This window comes from Pseudochaenichthys georgianus, chromosome 8 (genome assembly GCF_902827115.2).
Source record: "Pseudochaenichthys georgianus chromosome 8, fPseGeo1.2, whole genome shotgun sequence".
In the NCBI taxonomy this organism is placed as follows: Eukaryota; Metazoa; Chordata; class Actinopteri; order Perciformes; family Channichthyidae; genus Pseudochaenichthys; species Pseudochaenichthys georgianus.
Genome location: NC_047510.2, coordinates 10,808,331 through 10,835,920, shown reverse-complemented (window position 1 = coordinate 10,835,920; position 27,590 = coordinate 10,808,331). Strand labels below are relative to the sequence as shown.

Sequence of the window (27,590 nt, the reverse complement as noted above, 5' to 3'; positions counted from 1 at the left end):
TTATGTGTTTTTTTAAAATCAATATAATTAATTAAAGCAAAAATGTTTTTCAGTCCATCTTGATCTGCAATCAGAACAACAACATGTATTGTCTAAGGTTTTCATGTGCTACAAGATGAGTGCCAACCTATTATTATGCACAACAACCTTTACAACAGTCACCACATTTCAGCAACAACACTTTAATTAAAATTGATTTCCAAACATCAGGATCAACATCTGGATGTCAGTCATTAATATAAAAGCTTCTGTTCATAATGAGAACTCTGTATCAAGTGAAGGCATGTAAACACATCTCTTGGAAAATTATGTTTTTATACCACACATTTCATAACTAAATTATATTTTTCATTTCCATAATAAGGAAACATTTGGTCAGAAAAACTCTATGCCTAAAATGATATAGGAAATCTCCTTTATCGGGCTGAAATGAACAGTTACATCAAGGCCTTTTAAGAGAGTTTGGTGATTTGGGAAAATCAATAAATAAATTGTTGCTGTCATACGCCCAATGTTACTGAACATACCAGCCAAGTTGCCACAACCTCACCCACGCTTTATACATCCATCTACCTACACAAGCTTCATTGAAATTACAAACACAATGCTAGCAATATTTAGGTGCCCCATAACACTGTGTTTCCTATACACATAATTAGTAAAAGATGGGATTGCAGGCATGTGATTCCTATGGTAAATAAAGGTGTTAGCCATGCCATGGTTGACATTAGCTTAAAAACAGTCAAGTTTCAGCAGAATCTTGTCACATTATAGAATTAAAAGGCTACAAGTACAGGCACCAACACATTACATTTGAAAAAAGTTGGTAGTAGTATAAGTGATAAAGGCACAACTTTGTACATTCATATTCATGCATATGTACACAATATATACAGGGATACACTTTGTATCTTGGTAAAACTTTAACTTAATGTTAAAGGAACTTAGAGTCCATTCATTCAAAAAACACTTAGCTGCATCTGAGTGTCTCTAAAGTTTACTTATGCGTATTCTTTTATACAAACTGTCTCTTAATACTGTTACATACGGCCCTTATTTTACACTATAAGTAGCTTATTTACAGTTAAGCGCTCTGTTCCAAGTCGTCCTCTGGCAGAGGTTTAACGCTGCCATTTTGGTTTCCGTTGAGAAGTAACGGTACAGTCAGTGTGGAGCCATTGGCAGAATCTTTTCCCTTCACGTCCCCAGAATTGCCCCTCCTGTCCGGGCTTGACGGATCCGTTGCTCCCGGAGTTGCTGCTTTATCGGACAACAGCGGCTGTGTGCTCTCAGGCGGAAAGCTGCTGTTGCCGTTTTGGCCGATTCTGGAGATCACAGTCATTTCCGAAATGTCTTCCACTTCTTCGTACTCCACTTGTCTGAGACCCCTTCTCAGGCTCTCCCTGGGCTTGAGCCCCGCCCTGCCCTCCTTCTGCTCCGGCTGAGGCTCCATTGGCTCGTGGTTCTCCACTTTTCTCGTGGAGCGGCACAGGGCTTTCCTGAAACCCCTCTTGAAGTTGTCTGATAGAAAGCCATAGACAATAGGGTTTGCACAGCTGTTGGCGTAGCCAAGCACAACGACAAAATAGTAAAGCCCATGGTACTCAGGGGGCAGGGACACGAGCAGGTTGATGATGTTAAGGCCGTAGAAGGGCAGCCAACAGAACACAAAAACGGCGACGACAATAACAACCATGCGCGTCACCTTTCTCTCAGACTTCCTCCGTTTGGTGGAGGTGGCATGGACTTTTTTTCCAGAGCTCCGGATTTTAAAGACGATGAGCAAGTAGCACAGGCAGATGATAAGAAGAGGGCAGAAGAATCCGATTGTAAAGGTGTAAATGATGAAAGCCGCGCTCCATATGTTCGCCGGTTCGGGCCAGTCGATGTTACACGTGCCACCCCCCTTCTGAATGTTGGCAAAGATCACCACAGGCATAACGACGAGAAATGAAAGAGCCCACACGGTGCCATTCACCATTTTGGCCACTTGAGGTCGGCGCCACTTTGATGAGCGAATGGGGTGCACTACGGCGAAGTATCGGTCAATGCTCATCACTGTCAGGCAGAATATGCTTGTGAACTGGTTGATGGAGTCGACGGTCATCACCAGGCGGCACATGAAGGAGCCAAATGGCCACGACTGCATCGTGTTCTGCACCGCCAGGAAAGGCAAACCAAGCATAAAGAGCTCGTCGGCGATGGCTAAGTTGACGATGTAGATGTTGGTCACTGACTGTATCTTCGAGTAGTGCAGCACAATGTGAATCACCAGAGTGTTTCCACCCAGGCCGATGACACACACGATTATGTATATGAGCGGTATGAGGACCCCGGCCACGCTAAGGCTCGAGAAGATGGGCGCAGCAGTGGAGTTGGTGTCGTTGAACAGCGTAAAATTCAGATCGCTGTTGTTGAACATGAGCAGGAACAGGGGGAGTCCCGGCGAGGGGCTGGCAAGGCTGCCGTTTTCCCATGTCTCATCCGTCATCTCCATCCCTGGAAAGTGAGGCGACACCCGTGGATCTCTCAGCCGATATTATCCTCCTGACGTCTCAGCTCCCGCCCATCTGCTCTGTTGGAGGGAGAAAATCAATTAGCTGCTGTAAAGTCTTCTACACTTCTATACATGGTGGATCTCTGAAAAGGCCAGTGGCGACTGGTCATTAGGGGCAGGTGGGGCACAGCCCCACCTAGTGTCAGCAGAAAGTATTAAAAATAATGATTACAAAAAAATGCAAACAATTTTTAAAAAAATATATTAAATATATTTTAAGATCATGTTTAATCATCTGATTCGTCTTTACATTGCTGTTTTAGTCTGTGTTCTTCTAATTAGTGTCTACAGTGTGCCTATTAAGCTGTTTAGAGCCATGTGGGACAAAACCCGATCCTGCCCCTCCCTCTTGTCTAAGTCAATGGTGACTGTAAAAACTACACTGCGCATGCTCAGAATATTTTCCTATTTAATGTGTGTGGCAAAAAAATAATGACCCGAGGGGCATAGAGCTGCCATCCCCACCATACGTCATCTCACATCATTCAGAGCTGATAAGTACGGCTGTAAGTACGTGTGCAGCGAAAAGTGTGGTGTGTGAAGAGGAGACGAGAGAGAGCTGCAGTGAGGCGTCCTAAAACCAGGAAGTAAACTGCGCATGGCTTCCCTCGACAAAAAAGCAATGATATTTCTCCATAGGATTTTAGAAAATAGCTCCAAATAAGATCTGTGGGAAACAAACCTGTTAGATAAATGTACGTTTTGTTCAGCCGGATAATATCCACATGTCTACCCTACTTTTATAATTTTCGAATCATAAATCTATTGATTAGATTAGATTTATGATAGACTTTTGAAACTACAAGAACATAAGGAGGACTTTTACAAAAAAGTAATAGAGATTTTTGTCCAGAAGGATAGGCAAATTGACTTAATCTTCAAGTCAAGGTAAGACCGCAATTTTATTGAAAATGGGATCTTACTAAGAGAGAACAATTCAATATTTAAATGATAAAATTACAGTTTTTGGGTATCCTTCTGTTGAACTGTCTGTTTAAAATTAATTGAAGCATCAGACAAAAAAAGCTTTTGAAAATAATATTATATTTTGATTTAGGTCAAAATATATAATATTTGTAAACCTGAAGAGTCAGAGCCAGTGCCTCACCAGCCATGAACCTCACTGCAGAAGCTTATATAGACATCTAAGTTGTTTGTGCCCCACCACTTTTGTACATATAGAAACGCCACTGGAAAAGGCTGTAATGAAAACACATCTTTGCCTTCGAAGGACAAGATGAGATGTTCCTGCACACAATACTACCTCAGCACCAAATCCCTCCATAACCCACCCCTTACCCACACCGATTCCTGTCTGACAGCTATTAGAACGTGGATGCAACATAACCTCCTCAAACTGAACAGCAACAAAACAGAACTCCTCCTAATCGGCTCCAAATCCACCCTCAGCAAGGTCACTAACATAACACTCACCATCGATGGCACCATTGTTTCCCCCTCCAATCAGGCACGCAACCTTGGCGTAATCTTTGACCCCACCCTCTCCCTTGAACCTCACATCCGCCAAACAGTCAAAACCTCATTTTTCCACCTCCGCAATATTGCAAAAATCGTACCCTCTCTCACCCGCCCCGCAGCCGAACGACTCACTTCTTTACGGCATCAGCACTACATCCCTCAACAGACTCCAACAGGTTCAAAATGCAGCTGCACGTCTCCTCACACATACCAAATCATGGAATCACATCACCCCAGTCCTCAAAGACCTCCATGGCTTCCTGTCTCCCATCGCATCAACTACAAAGTTCTGGTCCTCACCTACAAAGCACTCCACCATCTGGCCCCCCCTTATCTCACAAACCTTCTCACTCCTTATCAACCCCCATGGTCCCTCAGATCCACCGCAGCCGGACTCCTATCCATTCCCACTCACACTCTGCAGCTTTGGGGACAGAGCCTTCTCAGTGGCAGCTCCTAGGCTCTGGAATTCCCTCCCCCAAGATCTCCGTGACTCTGAGTCCCTCACAGTCTTTCAGTCCCGCCTCAAAACACATCTTTTCAACTCTGTCTACCTATAAGCCCCCCCCCCTCTCAATTAACTTCCTCTTGACTGCCTTTTTATTTTTTTATTTTACTATACTTACTTGTTTGCCTGTCCTTGTTTGTCTACCCTCCCTCATACTGTAAAGCGTCTTTGAGTTGTGAAAAGCGCTATATAAATAAAATGCATTATTATTATTATTAATATTTACAATGCCGAAGTGCTGCTGACTTCAAGAACACATACCTTTTCAACTGAAAAACGTCATGTTGCACATTCCAACTTGTTTGGTTTTTGCAGATATGATTAAATAGATTTAAGGGACATTTTGGTTCAAATTGCATGCACTTTCTGTACAAACTGACTGTTAGTGTTACATAGTGTTTTGATATCTGTTTTTTTATTTTTGGAAAATGTGTTGAGTAATAACTTTTAATGCATGTGGTAGAGATCCTTAATTGTATAATTTATCAATAAAATGTCAAACATAAGCCTAAAGGCTTAAGTTGCAAGTACTGCTACCAACATGTTTAATCTTTTACATTTTAAAATAATTGGAAAAAATCATGTGATTGTACTTAAGTTGTTATTAAGTTCTGTTTTATTCAAGACTTATTGCATCACTTGAAAGTTTTATTATTTAAATTTGATATGCAGAAAAACTCAAAAGACATTTAAATAAAAAGAATTTGCAAAACTGCAACAGACACTAAACAGATTGCAAAAAGTGATCAAATAGCGAAAAATTACTTTTATTTTCCAGTTTTTCCCTTTCTATTTTAGATGTATGATAGTGGTGACGAAGTAATTCACCAATATGATGTAATAGTGCTCATGGGGGTAGTGATGTTGAAATGAGAGGAAATGTGTGCACACACATGCGCTGTTTGCCTTGATTTATTGAAGCTCTGCTGAAAGACCTGAGGAATAAACATCATAAAATACTGTAATGACAAACACAGGAACTAGACAAAGATAACACTCGAAGGACAAAAAAACACTGAGTGGAAACAGGTGGATAGGAAATGATGAGCCTGAAAGGAAACAATTAAAATCGGGAGAAGATGGATGTTTGTTGGTAGATTGATTTAACAACAGCAGCTATATTTGTTCCTTTTGACACGGCAGGTGAAATAAACAGTGCGTGTTCCCACACGTGGGCGAGGCTGATAATTGACATCTCCTGATCAACCCAGCAGCACTCTGGTAATATGAACTGAGAACACACAGGGGAGACTAACGTTTGCTAAACGACCTCTTAAAAGCTTGCACAATCGTCAGCAGATTCACACAGTCATTTTAATATAGAAAATTGCAAAGATAATTAGCCTTTTTTCATAAAAAAATATATTAATATATTAGCCATGCTAGCAGGGTGGCCATGGCCAGCTATAAAGTTTTATCTGGAATTATTTCCTTTACATCCCACTGTCACTCTGATCGACTTGAAACTGTTTAAAACTGACAGCTATCTGTGCAGAAAAGATAAAACACCCTCATCCGGCATGTGTACCCAGAATGCATGAGAATACTGACATCAGTGTCAGGAGCAGACAGCTCGGCACTCTCCTCTGCACTGCGGGGGTGCAGAAACAGGATGAATTATTAAGCGAAATTTGATTTGAGTTGGCTCAAGTCTTTTACAGACGAAACATGCTTCTGGAATAGTTTCAAGGTACAATAACATAGCTAAACCTTTATTAATGCCGATTGGGAAATTCAGTCATAGTGGAACAGCAATAAGAATTAAACACAGGATAGGACAGGTAAGAGTTCACACCACACAAGGACGATACGAATATAACATGTCATCAAAAATATAAATTAAAAATAACCACAGTAGGAACTTGGCTTAGGAACCGGGAACAAATACATTTTAAAAGGGGCCATTTTGTCTTCCGGGCACCGTTGACGAGCCCCGAGATGCAAGGTGACAGACACCCACGCTCCCCAGGCGTTTTTACATATTAAAGCTGCCCACTATAGGATGGTTAACTTGCAGAGTCTTCATTTCACTGTGTGCGGTGCTGTGTACAAATGTGGAAAAATATGGCAGTAAATCAACTCCATTTAAGTAGAAATTATGGACATCACTAATGTGTCCTTAGACAAATAAAACAGTAATTTTACCTTTCTGACAATTTACTGTAATTTAATTCTGTGGTGAAAGAGGCCTATTTTGTCTTAATAATTATTGTATTTGTTGTATTAACAATACAACTAACAGACGGTGTGAGAAATAAGCATCTGATAAAAGTGCCTATCTCAAGTTAACCAGAATAAATGAACAAAAAAGAAAAAACATGAAGATAATCTCATAATGTAGCATTTATATTGCAAACGATGACTTTCAATTTGAAAGGTTGTCTTAACTTATATAGGCTACAGTTAGAGCTGTGTTTTATTTTCTGAATAGATTTATATATTTATATAAAAAGTCTTAAATATTCTCAGGTTCATATAAACAGGCAATAACAATCAGACACACTAGAGAGCAACACACCTATCAGTTTGAAATAAAGAGAAACCGTGTAAGGCATGAAGTGACACTTTGGTGCAACAAGCTTTGAATAACAATATGTTGGCTGATTGTGTGATTTTTCAGGGTTTGTTTTTGTTTTAAGAATTTGTCTTGAGATATTATAAAATGGGATTTAGGAGTGAAGACAAGCACTCCTTTGTTATGTGTTGTATAGCTTTACACCTGATGAGGATGCAATTAGCTGTTAGCAGTCAAGGTAATAATATTTTGTTATAACGTTAATTCCGCGAAACGTTACCATGGGCTAAGTTAGCCTAGCTTACATTAAAACAATGCTTGATAAAATGTCTCACTCTTATTAACAGATCAAATGTTGATACCAATCAGCAATACCTTTGACTTATAACTTGGTAGTGAAAGGTTAATGGCTTCTTTTGGAATATAAGTCAGACATGTGAGCTTTAAAGCAGTAAAACAACAGGGTTGCCAACTTTGGGTACCTGGCTGGAGTGAGATTTTGATATCATGGGTTTAATTACACATATGCGCACTAAATAACTGCTATCGTGTCAGTAGCAGGACCTTAGCATATATATATATATTAGGGGTGTTGAAAATAATCGTTTCTACGATGCATTGCGATGCGGACGTGGACGATTCGGTCTCGATGCAGTGACGGAAGATAATCGGTTATAGAGTAGTAACGTTGCTTCCTGATTTTCCGGCCGCGGCTTTACTATAACATTTTTTCTGTCACTTTAATATCAAATCGGTCGGTGACGCAGAGATCAGGGAACAGACGTGACAGCGGCACAGCAACACGGAGCAGTCTGCTTTATCCACCAACACAAGAACACCAGTCCAGAACCGACAGCAGAAGGACCCGCTCTCAATCACTCCGAGCCGCAGCAACACGGAGTGTGTGATAGGGATTTATGTTTTTCAAAAATAATCGCGTTACAATCATGTCAGATTTTTGGTGGATTTAATTAAGTCTTGGATTGCAAAGTATGAATGTCCTCTACCAGTTTTCAGACGATATATACGTGTGTAAAGTTTGTGAAGGCAGGAGGAAAAAAGCTTCCGCGATCACCGTCTCCCCTCCGTTCCTCCAAGCCCCGCCCCCTCCCTGAAAAATAATGAGTGACAGGCTGATAGTGACCCGATAGAAACTTTATTATTCACTTAATCACTGAGATATAATGCAGCTAATTTAATCTCAAACATTCATGGGATTTATGTAACAGTAAGACAGAGAATGTAAGTGTGCACCCACATGCACTATTTTTGTTTGTATATGCTGTTGTAAATACTCCTGTTGTCTGCTGTGTTCAGACTCAAGTCATGTATGTGATGCCTCATTCAGGACATTCAGTGTCCTTTCTTAACAGAAGGCCGTTGCTAGAAGCTGCAGCTAGACTGCAGAAGCATTAGCTTTTTGTTTTTGAGGATGGAACAACTTCACACACGGAGGCTAGACCTATACAATTCATTTATTTTGGTTTATAAATTAATGTCAAGACATTTATGTTATTGATTTCTGAAGCACTTTCTAATTAATAAAAAGAGAGTTCATATGTATTTACTGCATGTATGCATTGATGAAAAATAAGCCATGTGCAGTAATATAGAAAATTGAGGATGCAACGCATTGGTATGAATCGTGATGCACCGTGATGCACCGGGATATCGAACCGAATCGAATCGTTGACAGGATAATCGTAATCGAATCGAATCGTGAGACCAGTGAAGATGCACAGCCCTAATATATATATATATATAGGCTATAAAATATACAAATACACAATATTGGACACAGACTATAAAGGGCACAACGTTTCATTCACTAATGAAAGTCAAACACATGTTTGTTTCCACTGTTTTATTGTGTGCATAGGCCTGTCACAATAAGCAATTAATTGACTTATCGTACGATAAATAAAAATGAACTCCATAACTTTTCTGACCTCGATAAATTGCCATTTACATGAGGATGTGACTAGCAGTTTGAAAGGATGTACTTGAATTATTATTATATATTATCATTATGTCAGTGATCTAAAATGGTCATACAACGGTATTATCGTTTATCGCAATCATTTCCGGGAAAATGTATCCAACAAAATTAATTATCTAAAATGTATTATCTAAACACACGCACACAAACAAATCTACAGACTTACTCCAAACTGCCAAATATATTAATTAACGCACTCTCACCACCCCCTTATCCCACCAGGAGCGTCTGCGCTGCGGCTGCGACGTTTTTAGCGATCGCGGCCACTCGAGTCAATGGGTGCTATTCCATTCCACGCGCCTGGTACCCCCTGATCCCACCAGAAGCGTCTGCGCTGCGCTGCGCTGCGTCATAACCCACCAGGCGCATTTCAAAACGTTGCGGAAGCGGAGCGTCGTGTGTGCAGCCTCGCAGTTGTTGTTGATTTTGGAATATTTCCTGGACATTTGTACTTCTACAAGTAGTAGGCTACGTAGTTAAATGGTTTATGTTTGTGTCTGTTTAAATCATGTTTATTGTTGTTATTTCCTATTGTGTTGTGTTGTAGACTACAGACACAGTTAATAATAATTGTAATATTCCAGTTATAAACGACATGAATCAAAGATGTGTTGCTGTATTTTAGTGGTAAAAAAATATGCATTCATCATCATAATTATTCTATATATATATAATTTACAGTGCCTGTAAACCGGAGGAGAACGCTGGCATGTATTCTCCTTGAAAAACGGTGGTGGGGGGGAGGAGAAGGAGCCGGTTTTGGGTGCACCCGGTGCACCCCCTCAACCAGCAAAGCAGACAACAAGGTGATTTTCATCACTTCCTGCCTGCGCTGCACGTCAAAAATAGGATTCATCCTATATTTTAGAAATTCCTTGCGGCGAGGAGCTTCTGGGACGCTTCGCTGCGCAGACGCTTCTGGTGGGATCAGGGGGTTACTCTCATATACTCTTTGACTCTATTCAATCAATCAATCAATGTTTATTTATATAGCCCAATATCACAAATGTTACATTTGTCTCAGTGGTCTATTTTGGCCTAGTAGAACAATAAGCAGCAGACTTTTACTTTTTATCATTTCTACTGGATCTTAGATCTGTGCAATACCAACTCCGTGGAGGTGTGATTTCCTTGTTTAGCGATACACAGCGAAACACAGCCAAACTCACCCTGAGCACACACAAAGTCACAGCCGAAGTAAAAACAATAAGTGTGGCTTGATATTGAGTAACAAAAAGGTTGATAAACGCTGTGAGAATGGGTCTGCAGAGAGAATTTCGCCGCGATCCCAACTGTCTGTTATCAGCCTGCAGCCACGGAGGAGAGATCAGCAGAGCTGCATGCACTGAGAGTGTGTGTGAGGAAGTCCGTGGATTGGTCAATTTGGACCAATCAGCGGGGGCTTAACGTAACGGCTCCGCGGATGTAACGTAACGGCTCCACGGATTGGTCCATTTCGTTCCGGGGACGACATGACATCATGATGTACCCGGAAGAATCAAATGGACAGTGACGTATCTCTAACGAGGTGTTTTGGGGAGGTATTTTCTGTTTTAGAGTTTTACTCGCTACATGGTGTACTTTGAGGGTTTTGACTCTGCACACCGTTTACATGCATAAAAACCTTCATAACCCACAAGGGGACGGGTAATAACCGGAAAAGCATGACATGGGACCTTTTTAAGAGTGGTGGGGAAAATGTATCCAACAAAATTAATTTGTTGAGGGAGCGGATCGATAGCTTGAGCAGCTGTCAACTCAACATTGTAAATAACCAACCAAAAACGATCGCCGGTTCATCTTGTTTTTCTTTGTTCTTGGCGTGAGAATAGTTTGGGCAGCGTGAGAGCGTGAGATTGAGAGTGAAAGCGTGTGTCACACGCCAGATGCGTGAGAGTTGGCAACCCTGAAACAAGTCTGAAAACCAAGTTCTAGCCAGGTTAGCTGTAGCCATTGTTAGCAATAGCAGCTGATAGCAACGCATTAAGCTGTATTTTACACACTCAAACACCGTGGCAACATCGCTTTCCAAAGTTTCATGTGCTGATCAGTTTGTGTTGTTGTGAGACTTCAGTGTTTAAATGTTCCTTCTGATTCACCAAAGTCACACAATAACACAAATTAAGGTGACATTACTGATTTTCTCTTTGGAGTCTGATGCCTTTCAGGAGATATCATAGATAACGGCTACAGTTACAGAAAATCTGAGAGCAAGGAAAAGTGTTGGAAATATTCTCAATATAGCACAAACTTAAACTGATAACATTTTAAGTAGTTAAAATGTGTTTTACTGCTGCCCCACATATCACTACATTGCTTTACCTCCTACTGGTACTCCTGTTGGTTTTTGCTAACTGGGTTGATGCCTGTCTAATGTAGGTATTACACTTGACTTTTGATAAGTACTTCTTACAACCCCCATCTCAAAAAATACAAACTATCTCTTTAATATCTCTTTTTTTTCTTCCACCAAATGTTTAATGTTGCTGTGAGAAAATCAACAGCGAGAAAAACACACATAGACCGTGTGCTCATTGAGTTCATCAAACAAAGCGCCTGGAGGGTTATTGTCACTTCGGTGGTGACAGCGGTAGAGTCTATAATCATATTATAAATGATATTCCTGGAGCTCAATTTAAAACACACATGAAAAACAAACCAAAAAAACAAAACCTATAGGCAAATCAACAAATGTGCTGTGTGTCTTTTTATGGGACCAGAGTGCGTGGTTTCTTTGATTTTACCACACTGTCACATCAATCATTTTCTCAATATCTTCCAATTCCTGTAGTGATAACATTACATTTGAAAATCTGGATCACCATGGAAACCAGCGGAAGATAAAACCCAGAGATCATTGTCGTACATCAAACGCAAACAAATACAACAGCAGCACATTGCCGCAAACAAAGACACAACATTTTCTCTTCTCAAGTGAAAATGTTTGAAAGACAGATGGGCATAAACGAATACTAAATGATAGAATACAAACTAGATAACAACAGCTCAGATCAAGGCAAATTATTTCTATATATTTAGTTTCCGTTATTATTTTTTTATGTATTTTATTTATTTTGCCACCCCACGTTCTTGGCCTGATTTTGATTCGGTTAGTCTGGAATATTAGTAAACTACCTGTTACAGTGATCTGATACTGTTAACTGTATCTTTCGGGGTAAATGCTAATTTATGCAATGGAAAAGACAGAGAATGATACAAAAAACAAGTAGCATGCAAATAGTAGTGCATTAAATCACAGCTGGATTTTATCAGGGTACGAGATGGTTCCAAAAAAACTACATGCGACTCGCGCAGATAATACATCTCTTTTGAGCCAAACCCTCAGTAAAGAGCAGCTATAACATGTAATGCTGCAGGCTGTAATGCTGCAGAGAAATCAATTCTCTCATCTCAAACACCCTGAAGTCTGAAATCTGCATTGTATTTTATTTAAAGTGTCCTCATTAATCTACTTCAGGCTTTTCAACTGTCTCTGAGGGAGGAAATCTATTCACTTTGTAAATTGAGGTTCTGAACCTGAGCCTGGTGGCATACTCGTCTGTCTTCATTTCCATTGAATGACACGAGGGGAGAACAATCAGTGCAGGTCATGTGACCGACAAAGCCAACATATCTGAATGCAAACAATCAGACTGATCAATATCTTTCTGCTTTGACTTTAAAAGCAAGAAGCTGCTGCTGTCCCCTGTTAAAGGAAGAAAACGTTTTGACATTTGATCAAAGAGGACAGGGCTAAAATGAAATGTGATCTATTTGAATCTTCTGATGTTCACTGCGTTGTTATTGGTCTACACTCTACAGTGTGATAAGTATCAAGGACACTTCTCTTGAGGTCATGCTGTTACTTGTGACACACTTTTCCCCAACTTGTATAACCACTGATTTCCTCTGGATACTATACTTTGTATCACTGACTGCTTTAAGTTTTACATTTTGTCGTTCGCTCTCTTTGCACCCAATCAGAGCTGGGTGAAATTATTGCTAATAATAACTCAATAATTTCTGTTGCTGCTTAAAATAATTCAACTGGCAGTCACTGGTTAGATTTTCTGTACAACAGGATATGCTATTATTCAGCACTGGGTAAGCATTATTACAATTTTTTATTTTCTAAATCTTTTCACAGCGGATGTCACAGTTGATTTAAGCAATCTAGGACTTCTTAAACAAATTATTATTTGTATTTTTACCAGAAGTGCCGTAAAACAAACATGCAGCTATCAGAGCTGCTGAAGGTGAAAGCTTATCTCAGAAATGTTTCTCTGAAGTTACCCACACACAAACAATAAGTACTATAAACTTGAAGTTCATTTCTTCACAGCAACTTCTAATCTTTGTTGAACAATTATACAAACAACAGAATGTTTTACTGTTTGAACCATTAGCAACTGACAGTGAGCATTTTTATATGTGTAGTATTTGAGTATTCACATTTGCATGTGAAAATAATTATTTCATTCAATAAATGACAATAATCATTGAAATAGTTTCAAAATATATAAAACGTTGTTATGAATAAGCCTCCACTGATTATTTTAATATCTAGAAATACTAAGGAATTTGTTTCTGTTTGTTTTATGAAACATTGCACACAATTACAGTTACAGCCAATTGTGCACTATAAACTGTGACTTAAATAAAAACACAAGTATGTTTCTAGCAACATATGCAAAATATAAAGGTTTGTCAGTTGTTACAAAATGGTTTCCCTACAACATAACGAGGTCTGGTGAAATTGTACAATATAGTGAGTTATAAGCCATGGATTAAATGTTTACTTAGTGCTTATAAATGCTTAACATGGGGTTAAAGTTAAAGGGTTTTATAGCTGTGTTGATATAAATGGCCCTCTGTCGGCAAACAATTAAGTAGATAACAGACTAAATACATCTACATAATATAACATCCCTCATCAAGGCAGCATAATGAGCTTCAGTTGAGGGAGCATTTGTATCTCACACAGGTTTGAGCGGAAATGCCAACACTGTGCTGCAGCGGCGAGCTGAGCATCCATCACAAAGGTCAGAGTCTCTGCAGCCGGAGCACTTGAAAGGTTCAGAGTATTTCAGAGAGGAGCTTTGTCATCCTGACAAACCACAGATCCACAGATGCATCCAGGTACAAACCAACCTGCAGGTACTTGTACTCAACTTCAGGATTGTATTGGCATGCCATATACTTGTTTACGAAACCACAGAGAATCATCACCTGAATCTGCAGCTCCTTTCACTTTTATAGAGCAAAATGAAATGAAAATTAGTTTATGTTGTTCCACCAAAAACAAAACGCATGCGAATCCCTGGATCCCAAGCCAATACGATGACAGTGTTTCCATTAGCTGGTATTTACCGGACATTATCCAGGAGGCTACTGCTGGCCCACCAAATGTAAACCTCTTCCGTCATAATGTCTGCTGGGTATTAATCCCCCTAAGTACAATTTAAGGTAACACTTTATGGTAAGGGTACATGAATCATCATGAATTCATGCATAACTTAATGCATGAAAAAGCAAGAATTCATGCATGTAGTACTCATGAACTATCAGTAATGTATAAGGCTTAATAGTATCTCATGCATGACTTAATGCAGGAACAATACCTTAATGCATCAACTAAGGTATCTCAATCATCATGGCTTCTGAGTTATTCATGATGTTCATGTCTTCTTCATATAGATCTGATTAACTAAGCATACTTCATCACATTTGTGCCCCTTCAAATAAAGTGGTGACCTGTTCCGTCGTTTACACTGATAAATAACATATGACTAATGGCGTATGTGAAATCACCTTTATTAACCATTTGGTGCTCATGCATCAATCATCTTTGTGATCCCTCAAATAAAGTCAGCCCTTATGTCTATTTAGGCATCATGTATTTGGCAATATTACAAATGCAAATTAAATCATTGTCACAATGCACATGTTAGGTCACGTTTGTAGTTTTGTCTGTGTTGGTGTTTTTCTTGTCTTTGGGTTTCCTGTCTTATTGTGTTAAGTGTTCACCCCCGTTTCCTGCCTGTCTGCTTTCTGTCTGTTTCCCTCCCTGATTACCCGATTGTGTTCACCTGTTGTCCTTGTGTTTCTCCTCCCTTGCCCGGCTGTTTCTCGTTGTCATGATTACCCCTTCTTGTATTTAGTCTTGTCTCTGTCTGTGTTCAGTGTTGGGTCATTGTTTGTTGGTGACGGAGTTCACCGGAGAGTGTTCTGTTCTGTATCCTTGGAATAAAGGGTTTCTCAAGAGTTATCTGCATTTGGGTCCTGCTTCCTTCACTCATCCGTGACAGAATGACCCAACCTGAAATGGACCCAGCAGATGACCCTTTTGAGGTGGAGCTGCAACAGTTTTCTTTTCCTTTGGAATGTTGCCACAATTGGTGGAAGGAAGCGTCCAGTGTTCGGCTGAAGGAGGCCGCCCTGGTAGAGGCGCACCGGTTGGCGATGGAGAAGCCCGACTTGGTGGAATTCTTACCTGACTGGATGTTGGACTTCCTCTGGAGGTGTGAGTTCCAGCCTGCTGACTACAGACGTCTCGGAGTGTTCCGTCTGGAGTCAACCTCTGCTTCTTCCCCAGTTCCTGCTCCTATTCATGAGTCTTATGCTGGAACTCGTCAGGCTTATGGAGGCCCACGGAGCATTCAGGCGGCTGCTAAGAGGAGTCGTCGCAAGACCAGACAGGGAGCCCGGGCCCCAGCAGCCATGGTCCCAGTACAGGCGCCAGCAGCCATGGTTCCAGCCTCAGTACGGGCCCCAGCAGCCATGGTTCCAGTCCCAGTACGGGCCCCAGCAGCCATGGTTCCAGTCCCAGTACGGGCCCCAGCAGCCATGGTCCCAGTCCCAGTACGGGCCCCAGCAGCCATGGTTCCAGTCCCAGTACGGGCCCCAGCAGCCATGGTTCCAGTCCCAGTACGGGCCCCAGCAGCCATGGTTCCAGTCCCAGTACGGGCCCCAGCAGCCATGGTCCCAGTCCCAGTACGGGCCCCAGCAGCCATGGTCCCAGTCCCAGTACGGGCCCCAGCAGCCATGGTTCCTGCCCCAGTGCAGGCTCCCGCAGCCATGTTTCCGGCTCCGAGGCCGGCCCCAGCGGCTATGGTCCCGGCTCCGGGAGCGCCCTATACGGCCGTGTTTCTGGCGTCGAAGCTGGAGCTTATAGACAGGATTCTGGCTTCAACAGCCATGATTCTGGCTTCAATTCCGGTCCCTGCAGCCATGGTTTCAGCCCCAGTTCTGGCCCCAGCAGCCATGGTTCCGACCCCAGCTGCCTTGGTTCCAGACCCAGAGCTGGTCCCAGCTGCCACAGTCCCATCTCGGGTTCCCTCCTCTGGTTCCTCCTCGAGTCCCCTCTTTGGTTTCCCTCTCGAGTTCCCTCTCGAGTTCCCTTCTCTAGTCCCTCCTCTAGTCCCCTCTTTAGTCTCTGTTCGAGTCCCCTCTCTGTTTCCATCTCCAGTTCCCTCTCGAGTTCCCTCCTTTAGTCCCTCCTCGAGTCCCCTCTCTAGTTTCCCTCTCGAGTTCCCTTCTCTAGTTACTCATCTAGTCCCTCCTCTAGTCCCCTCTTTAGTCTCTGTTCGAGTCCCCTCTCTGTTTCCATCTCAAGTTCCCTCTCCAGTTCCCCCTCGAGTTCCCTCCTTTAGTCCCTCCTTTAGGCCCTCCTCTAGTTCTCCTCTAGTCCCCTCTGTAGTCCCTTCTCGAGTCCCCTCTCTGTTTCCATCTCCAGTTCCCTCTCGAGTTCCCTCCTTTAGTCCCTCCTCGAGTACTCATCTAGTCCCTCCTCTAGTCTCTCCTCTAGTCCCCTCTTTAGTCTCTGTTCGAGTCCCCTCTCTGTTTCCATCTCAAGTTCCCTCTCCAGTTCCTCCCTCAAGTCCCCGCTCGAGTTCCGTCCTCCTTTAGGCCCTCCTTTAGGCCCTCTAGTCCCTCCTCGAGTCCCCTCTCTAGTTCCCCTCTCGAGTTCCCTTCCCTAGTTACTCCTCTAGTCCCCTCTGTAGTCCCTTCTCGAGTTCCCTCTCTGTTTCCATCTCGAGTCCCCTCTCCAGTCCCCCATCGAGTTCCCTCTCGAGTTCCCTCCTCTGGTCCCTCCTCTGGTCCCTCCTCGAGTCCCCTCTCTAGTTCCCCTCTCAAATCCCCTCTCGTGTTCCCTTCTCTAGTCCCCTCTGGAGTCCCCACTCCAGTCTCCTCTCGAGCCCCCTCTCAAGTCTCCGCTCGAGTTCCCTCTCCATTCCCTATTCAAGCCCCTACGCAAGTGTCGTTGGAGGTCCCGCCGTCTACTCCCCTGCCGGGGGTCCTGCCAACCCTGTGTCCTGTGCCGTTGGAGGTCCCGCCGTCTACTCCCCTGCCGGGGGTCCTGCCAACCCTGTGTCCTGTGCCGTTGGAGGTCCCGCCGTCTACTCCCCTGCCGGGGGTCCTGCCAATCCTGTGTCCTGTGTCGTTGGAGGTCCCGCCGTCTACTCCCCTGCCGGGGGTCCTGCCAACCCTTTCTCCTGTCCCGTTGGAGGTCCTGCAGAATACTCTTCTGCCGGGGGTCCTGCCAACCCTTTCTCCTGTGCCGTTGGAGGTCCCGCCGTCTACTCCCCTGCCGGGGGTCCTGCCAACCCTGTGTCCTGTGCCGTTGGAGGTCCCGCCGTCTACTCCCCTGCCGGGGGTCCTGCCAACATTTTCTCCTGTCCCGTGGGAGGTCCCGCAGAAGACTCTTCTGCCGGGGGTCCTGCCAACCCTATATCCCGTGCCGTTGGAGGTGCTACCGGGGGCCCTGCCAGCCCCATGTCCATCACCGGTCTCGCCGGGGTTCCTGCCAACTCCTGGTCCTTTTCCGTGGGGGATCCTGCCGAAGCCTGTCCGACCGGCTCCGGTTTCTGTCCGGCCGACACCGGGTCCTGCCCGATCTCCGGAACGGGCCCATCAGCGCTTTCCTGCCCGGCCTCCTGATCCTGTCCGGTCGACACCGGCTCGAGCCCGGCCCCCTGAGAGCCGCGGTCTTCGCCCTCGAGCCCGGCCCCCTGAGAGCCGCGGTCTTCGCCCTCGAGCCCGGCCCCCTGAGAGCCGCGGTATTCGCCCTCGTGCCCGGCTCCCTGAGAGCCGCGGTCTTCGCCCTCGAGCCCGGCCCCCTGAGAGCCGCGGTCTTCGCCCTCGTGCCCGGCCCCTTGAGAGCCGCGGTCTTCGCCCTCGTGCCTGGCCCCCTGAGAGCCGCGGCCTTCGCCCTCGGGCCCGGCCCCCTGACTCTTCCTGCCGTTGCCTTCGCCCTCGGACCCGGGTCCCTGACTCTTCCTGCCGCTGCCTTCGGTCCTCCATGGTCCCCACCTTGGACTCTGTTTTGACCCCGGGCCGTCCGCCCGAGACCCCTTCCTGGTTCTCTGCCTTGTCCCCGGGCAGTCCGCCCGGTTGTCGTGATTACCCCTTCTTGTATTTAGTCTTGTCTCTGTCTGTGTTCAGTGTTGGGTCATTGTTTGTTGGTGACGGAGTTCACCGGAGAGTGTTCTGTTCTGTATCCTTGGAATAAAGGGTTTCTCAAGAGTTATCTGCATTTGGGTCCTGCTTCCTTCACTCATCCGTGACAATCATAATTTTTGACTTATTTTCAATTATCAATGATATAGTTAGGACTTTTTTTATGTATCATACAGTATTATCTTAAAGCTCACAAACCATAAAAGATAACTCATTCATAATATTAACAAACTTTAATTTATAATCCAAAGCCAACAAGATCACATTTTCACATATGTCACATAAGAAAGCAGTAAAAATGTTTGGCAAAGACACAAGATTATGAGGCCTACTTTAGGGAGGACGTGGATTGAAGCCATGATTGAGATACCTTAGTTGATGCATTATTAAGGTATTGTTCCTGCATTAAGTCATGCATGATATACTATTAATCCTTATACATTACTGATAGTTCATGAGTACTACATGCATGAATTCATGATGATTCATGTACTCTTACCATAAAGTGTTACCCAATTTAAAGTGTATTTATTTTAAAAGGCTTGATAGTCTGGGACATTGAAAATCTTCCAGGACACATTGACGAGAAGGTGACAATGAATTCAACACTCTCATTATGCCTGCTATTGTTTATCTTTTGGAGAATAAGTCAATAACGACCCTCTCGCCGGCTCATCACCCAACAGCAGACACGCTTAGAGACAAGCTGGTGAAAATAGTGGATTATTTTGCAGCTAAAGATCGAGATAATTCCAAAAGGTGACCAAAAACAGAGCTAAAAGGGAGTGAACATTGGACTTATGTTCATCAGGTGGAAAAAAACTAAAGACTCCTGGATGATAAATATGTTGAAAAAAAGCAACCTCAAATGTTGAGCACACTAGGGCTGTATCCAACAAATGTTTTCCTTTTCGATTAATCCTTCAGTTAGTTTCCGGATTACCCATTAGTTGTTAACAAATATGTTTCCCAAAACCCAAGCTGATAGCCTTAATTTTCTTGTTTTGTCGTGAATTCAAAGACATTCAGTTTACTCGAATAGAGGGGTAGAGAGCAACAAAAAGCCACATTTAAAAAAATCCTGAATTAGACAATAAACTAAATTAAAAGTTGACAAGTAATTGTTTTATGTTTCAGCTCTAAAGTGAAGCATCGTTTTACCAATACACCTAATCTGGCTTGAAGAAACTCAAGCTGATTATAAAAAGTATAAAATGTATCAATAAATATCACAGTTTTATATTCATGACGCTTTGAGTGTGACAGTCAAAGTTTAGAACCACTTTCAATCGATTGTACAAAATGTTCTCTCTTGTTTCATAGGGCCACTCATACTGGACTGATTCAGTTCTCCGCAGTGAGGTCATGGTCATGGATAAGGACGTCCGCAGAGCTGTTTGAATAGCTTGTTTGTTTAGCTTTATTTTATATTTTCTTCTCTCTCTGAAGGATGATAAAAATATATATCTGTTATACAACAAAGAATGAATCAGAAAAGAAGAGTAGAGAAATGGTGCAAAAGTAAATTATCTACACATATTAAATAAGATATGATATGTTTTTGTTTGTAAGTATAAGATGCGTAGAACTATTCCATTGGATGAATATGGAGGCAAATGACTTCACATACATATCACAAATATCGCAAACCTTGAACCTTGCTCCTTTTTTAAGCTTCCATTCTCTTCTCCTAAGCTATTTACCATACATCTCCTCATCTAACTCTCTGCCAGAAAGCAAATAGCTATACAATTATTCTTCTGGAACTGATGAGAGGGAGGAGAAGTAGATTAATTTGCCTCCCTTGATCTCATGATTTATGATTATCCAAGGTTTCCACAACAAAATTAGTTTTTAGGATCCAGCAGTGATGCACTCTACCTTTTAAAGCAATGGAGCTGCTAACCATAAACGTTTTTTGTTGACTGAATGAGGGAAACTTGCATAAAAGACACATGAAGCCACCACTTGTACAGCTCCATGAAGCCAGTGGTACTACCTATTTATGTCTGAAAAGGGCTTGAGAGGAAGTAACACCGCCAACCATCAATTTGTAGATAGATATTAAATGTTGTTATTTCCAAATGCTGCTATGGTCTTTGAGGAGGCAGCAGATTGTTCCTCCTTTCTCATCTCCTTGAAGCCAATTTCGCCTGAAATTATGCTGTGGATTGGTGCAGATTAATTTACCACCTGGTGTCTGAGTGTGTGTGTGTGTGACTCTTTGTTTTGAATGTGTGTCGATTACGTGTGTGTGAATGCATTATAATTTCAGTTTTCAGGATGGCACATTGAATAGCATCTGAATCTTTTGCTTCCATGCCGTAATTAGTTTCAACTCTTCTATTCCTGGAAAAATTAATAAATTGCAGTATTTTGTCATAAGTGGTTTCAAATGGAGGAGCATGATGCTGTTTTGCTTCGCTTAATGAAATAAATCTTGGTGGATGGTAATTACGCACGCACTTTCATAAACACAGTTGGGAAGTTGTTTTTATTTCCAGGAAAATAATGTGTTTTTTTCCACAAGCTAAACTGACTGAAAAATAAACAATCATGATACAATTCTGAGAACAAGATACAGTCCTCGTAGCAAAAAGTAAAGTACAACGATTCAAACCTATTTATTAAAGCTGTGAATGCATTATAATAATTTTTTCCATAATGTATGGGGTAAAGAGTGTCCGAAATATTTCAAGCACATTTTTTTAATTGGGCTGAATTTTTACATGCTGTTTATAAATGCCAAATAGGTCATCTAAAAGCACGCACGCACACGCACACCACACACACACACACACACACACACACACACACACACACACACACACACACACACACACACACACACACACACACACACACACACACACACACACCCACACACACACACACACACACTCACACACACACACACACACACACACACACACACACACACACACACACACACACACACCAATACCTTCTCACTCCCATCCCGTGACATATTGACGGACGGTCAGGGCCCCTCCCCGTCGCTATATTACGTACAGGATACCCCTTGCCCGTCAGGCTTCTACGGGCAGGGCGTCCCATAGACCTTCATTGCGGACAGCGGACCCCTTGCCGTCAGGCTTCTACGGGCAGGGCGTCCCATAGACCTTCATAGACCACGTGATCAACAACGATGGCCGACCTTCGTGTTATTCTCGGTGGAAAATGCCTATTTTAAGGTTCATTTGGCCATTAAAATGCGTTTTGATGTCATTTTATGCGAGTAATGAGTTTTTATTTCTGATTATTTGTGCAGTACATGTACATGATGTTTAGTTTGCTAGTTATGACGAAGATTACTTCATGAATGTGTACACATTCATGGTTGCTAAGGTGGTTGCTATGGACGCTGCAACAGCTCCCAGACCACGTGATCAACAACAATGGCCGACCTTCGTGTTATTCTCGGTGGAAAATGCCTATTTTAAGGTTCATTTGGCCATTAAAATGCGTTTTGATGTCATTTTATGATGAGTTTTTATTTCTGATTATTTGTGCAGTACATGTACATGATGTTTAGTTTGCTAGTTATGACGAAGATTACTTCATGAATGCTAACGTTTTTTGGGGGAAATGTGTTTTTTCACAGCAAAGTCACCCTCTGTACTTGGACTTATTGGGAGAATCTAAAGGCAAGAACATCCCAAATATTAATTTAGGTCTTTATTGTAGACCTTTAGTGTTGCCGTCTGTGAGGAAAATACATGGGGCTCAGAGCCTCGTATTTTTAAAATCTTTTTTTCCTTCTAATTTGTTATTCTTTTCAAAAAAACACACTGTTATTTACTCACCAATAACACACAATTATCCTTGCTTTTATTTATTGGTTTAATTCCATAATCTCGGGCTTTTTTGGCGTTCGTCAGGAACTGAATTTCAAAATAAAAATAACCGGAAACAGACGTAGGCCTATAAGGGACATTTCGAGCATCATTGCGATTGTCAACATTTTTGAGTTTAGGATGGCCGAAGACACTACACTAACCATAATCCCCAGCTATCGTTTAGGACTACAGTCCCCGTGATTACTCTTCAAGGTCTGGGATTGGATGTTGGAGTGGCAGTGCACCAAGGTTACGCCGAGCGTCAAACAGCTGTTTGAAATGGAACGAAACCACGCCAGACTATCCAAAACTGGAATCGAACGCCCCCCCAGAACTACACACTACACTATTGTGTTTCGAAAATGTCCTATGGGACGTCTCTACTGAACGTTTTCGTTTTTCCCACAATTAGAAGTTGCCAGTATTAAACACATTGGTGTTATCAAATTTAAAACATATAATTAATAAATGGGTGAAAATCGCTGTTCATAATGCGCAGCATTAATATATACCCACATGACAGCTCATTGTTACTTTGTAATTCTACTCCACTACAATTCAGAGGTTAACCTGGTATTTTTACTCCACTACACTTATTTGAGTTACTTTGCAGATTCTGATTAATTATGTGAAATATAAACAACCCTTAAATCAGGCTTTAGTTACACCTAGTGCTGCGTACCGGTACGCCGAACCGGTACTGGACTTGTAAAAAGTTTCGGTTCAAGTCCGGTTAAAACCGGAACGTCGGGAACCGGTACTTGGACTCGAAAAAAAACTAGCACTTACGTATATTCTGGTGTCTGTGGTTATTTAAACATTCCCTGATAAACGTTATTCAGCGTCAATAAATGAGTGCTAATCCCAGTGTGCTCAGTGTACAACATCACATGTAATTTCACCTTCGATTCACGGTTTGAAAAGGTAGCATTTCGCCACATGCTAATGCTAACCGGAAGAGAAGAATTTTCAGAATAAAAGCATTAAGTTAATATTGTGAACTTCCGGTTTTTTCAGAATAAAACTGATTTAAATTAAATAGTGTATTTAATTCAAAATTACGCCATATCAACATTGATTTTAATTTCTAACAGTATGTATGTACATCACTATGTATGTAGTATGTACTGTATAATGTACACAAGCAGAGTTGTAGAAAAGTGGCAAAAAGTGTTTTTTTTACATTTGTACTTTGTAGAGAAATGTAGACACAAGCTGGAAGGGAGCGCAATAAACCTGACGAGTTTGAATTTGAGTTGATTATGAGTTAATTTTCAATTGATAATTAGCTCACAATAAGTTCACTTTAGTCACACAACTTGACACAAGCCATGGGTTCAGGTCCGGACTTATAAGTCCGGACCTGAACCTGAACCTCTGGACTTGAGTCCGGACCTGAACCTGAATGTGAGTCCAGGTACGCAGCACTAGTTACACCTGAGTAAAATTCAGGTAAGGTGATTGTCAAGTGCCAACAATCAGGAGAGATATTTGATAGTTGGTGCTTGAGAAGACTAAACATGTATCTGCAGTTGACATTAATGGAAACGAGTAATAAAGTATATTAATTACTCGTTATTCTCTACTAATAGTTAATTAAAGACTATATATTATGGCTATTTTGCACATCCCTTTCAAGATTTCAAGATTTTAAAGGTTTATTGACATATCATATACACAACTACGGTGTAGTTATGCAATGAATGAAAAACTTGGGTCACAGTTCCCTCAACAGTGCATTACAAGACATCTATCAATATGTGTGTACCTCCACCATTAAACTGTCATATTCTGCACATTTCTTATACTATCTACATACATAAGAGTATAATTCATATGTATAATATCAGTTAAAATAAGTGCTTCAACATAGTTAACATTGCAGGAAAGCAATATATTAGACGTTAAGTACTTTGTCAGGCTTAATATTTATCTGTAGATAGATACCCCCAAAGTTTTTTTCTTATTTAAAAGAAGACCGTAATCTGTTATTTAATGTTTAAATAAAGGTTAATTCGTTTTTCTGTTTTGCACCTCCTCCTATTAATATCTTTGTACATCCTGCACTAAACAGTTTTATTGTAGAGATCACTTATAGTATCTTCTTGATTTTTTATATTCTATATTTCTATCACAGACCTTCTACTTTCCCCCTGAAAGTATATACTCTTAATATTTTTTTAATCAAATATAACACATAAAAACAATAATTCAATAACGTGCTTTAACCACTAGGCACACAAGGTACACACAGACACTTGTTGTAATGTACAACATCTGAAGATGTGTAGTTTTATTCATGCTTTCACATAATTTTACAGCATATTGCTATACTATTTCAGACTCAGTATTTACATTCTTACATTCAAAATTCAATCCAAATCAGTAATATCTTTAAAAACTACAAGTCCTTTTATATCAGCTGTGCACCGTTATGGTGTAAATATAACCTATCTATGAATTATATCAAATGTAAAAGTCAGCCAAATTAGTGTTGATACTGCAAGGAGACGTATTGTGTGAAGAGAAATTGAAGATGTATTTTAATTGTTGATATATTTATGATCCACGTCAATTATTCAGTTTCGGCGGCATTTCTTCAGTTTTTCCAAAGGTCTTCTCATCAGGGCTCTATAAATAATGAACTACGGCAGATCTGTAATATTTAATGCAGCCGAACCGTGTATTACAATGCCATTATGTGATGACTATCAAAGAGAAAAGCAAGAGCACTCGGAATTAAGTATTATTTTATTCTTTTAAAATGTTTTCCGGATTTCATATAATATAAACACCAAATCCCAGCATGCATTGCGGCTAAAACATCCAATCAGTGTAGCTGAGGATCTTGGGTAATCGCTCGAAATGCCTACGTCTGTTTCCGGTTATTTTTATTTTGAAATTCAGTTCCTGACGGACGCCAAAAAAGACCGAGATTATGGAATTAAACCAATAAATAAAATCAAGGATAATTGTGTGTTATTGGTGAGTAAATAACAGTGTGTTATTTTGAAAAGAATAACAAATTAGAAGGAAAAAAAGATTTAAAAAATACGAGGCTCTGAGCCCCATGTATTTTCCTCACAGACGGCAACACTAAAGGTCTAAAATAAAGACCTAAATGAATATTTGGGATGTTCTTGCCTTTAGATTCTCCCAATAAGTCCAAGTACAGAGGGTGACTTTGCTGTGAAAAAACACATTTCCACCAAAAAAACGTTAGCAACCATGTGTACACATTCATGAAGTAATCTTCGTCATATAGCAAACTAAACATCATGTACATGTACTGCACAAATAATCAGAAATAAAAACTCATTACTCGCATAAAATGACATCAAAACGCATTTTAATGGCCAAATGAACCTTAAAATAGGCATTTTCCACCGAGAATAACACGAAGGTCGGCCATCGTTGTTGATCACGTGGTCTATGAAGGTCTATGGGACGCCCTGCCCATAGAAGCCTGACGGGCAAGGGGTCCGCTGTCCGCAATGAAGGTCTATGGGACGCCCTGCCCGTAGAAGCCTGACGGGCAAGGGGTACCCTGTACGTAATATAGCGACGGGGAGGGGCCCAGACCGTCCGTCAATATGTGACGGGATGGGAGTGAGAACGTGTTGCACACACACACACACACACACACACACACACACACACACACACACACACACACACACACACACACACACACACACACACACACACGCACGCACGCACACACGCACGCACGCACACACACACACACACACACACACACACACACACACACACACACACACACACACACACACACACACACACAGATAAGATTACGGTTCCAATTGTTTTAGTATGGTTTGACTTTGAAGGACATTGTACTCATAGGGAAATGTGCTTTATTGAGAAAGGCAGGCCACTGACCGTGTGATGCCAAACCCCAAAGAACATAACAGGTGCACGCTTGTTAAAGGAAAATGAAGTTGACGTAGCTTTTTGGAGACTTTTTTAATGAATTGTAACTACTCACTATTATGAAAATGAATATCATTTTTCAGTTGAGGAAAATGGACTTTGGCATGAATGCAAAAAACTCACAGAGATATGCCAAAATGACACAAAAACAATTCTAAAATGACCACAGAGACACAATTATACGCAAGGACACAACATTTGCCAATAAAAAACGCACATATAGCTAGTGCAAAAATGACGACACAACACATCCTTAAAAAGTCCCTACATGACCACAAAGAGACAGAAAATTACCTTAGAGATGCAAGATAGCAACTAAGAAATGAAAAATGACTATAAACTAAATTACCAAAATGAGATACCAAATGGCCATTAAGCGACATAAAACAACTGCAATGAGACACGTCCAAAAAGACACAGAAACAGCTGCAAGGAGACACACAACAATTAAAATAGACATACAATGACGCCAAAGAGCACGGAATGAACACAAAGAAACAAAGTAAAGTGTTGCGTGTAACAATTGTGTGTCTTTGTGTTTATTTGGCATACATTTGATTACAATGAATACATAATATAATCTAATAATGTACGGAAAAGCTACAGTTTATTATTACAGAGAAGCTAATAAAGTTTCTAAACCCTAACCCTTAGGTGTTTTGTGTTTGGATGGTATCGTAAACGGTGTTTAATACAGAAGTGAGGAGACAGATTTGCAGTGACATCAGTCTATAACACGGCTCTTTCTCAGTCATAGCCTATACAGTATAAAAAGAATCCATGATTAGACATTTCCTAACGTAGACCTATACACTTACCTTTATGTGGAGACTTTTCAAACCGCGATTTTGTTTAAGCCCGCTCTCGTCGTGTGATATTAGGATTTATAGATTTCATTAGCAGCTGACGTTGGTTTATTCCCTGTCGGGACGGGTTTTATCTTCATCATCAGCTGTGAAAGTGTCTGGTCCTCCGGGGTGTCGGTCAGTTTCCGTCCTCTCTCCACGAGTGATACACTGAAGCCACCGCAACGACATTATAACAGACAGCCTCTCGCCTGTAACTAGGTAACAGCTCTGCTGCTGCAAGGAGTACAGGAGGAGGTGTTGAAATCCTGTGCGTGTGTGTGTGTGTGTGTGTGTGTGTGTGTGTGCGTGCGTGTGAGAGAGAGAGAGAGAGAGAGAGAGCGAATGAGAGTGTGTATATGGAAGAAAGAGTGGAGATCTTGTTTTCCTGTAAAAAGCCCGAAGAGCCATTAG

At 41.7% G+C, this 27,590-nt stretch overlaps 1 protein-coding gene across 1 annotated transcript; it reads right to left on the bottom strand.

Annotated features, from left to right (window-relative positions):
* Positions 1-27,382, bottom strand: LOC117451342 (somatostatin receptor type 5-like). The gene is made up of 2 exons (XM_034089603.2): positions 27,150-27,382; positions 1-2,575 (listed from the first exon to the last, which is right to left on the bottom strand). Exon 2 carries the CDS (start codon positions 2,495-2,497, stop codon positions 1,085-1,087), a length of 1,413 nt encoding a protein of 470 aa, XP_033945494.1. The 5' UTR covers positions 2,498-2,575; positions 27,150-27,382; the 3' UTR covers positions 1-1,084.
* Positions 27,383-27,590: the final 208 nt, after the last annotated feature.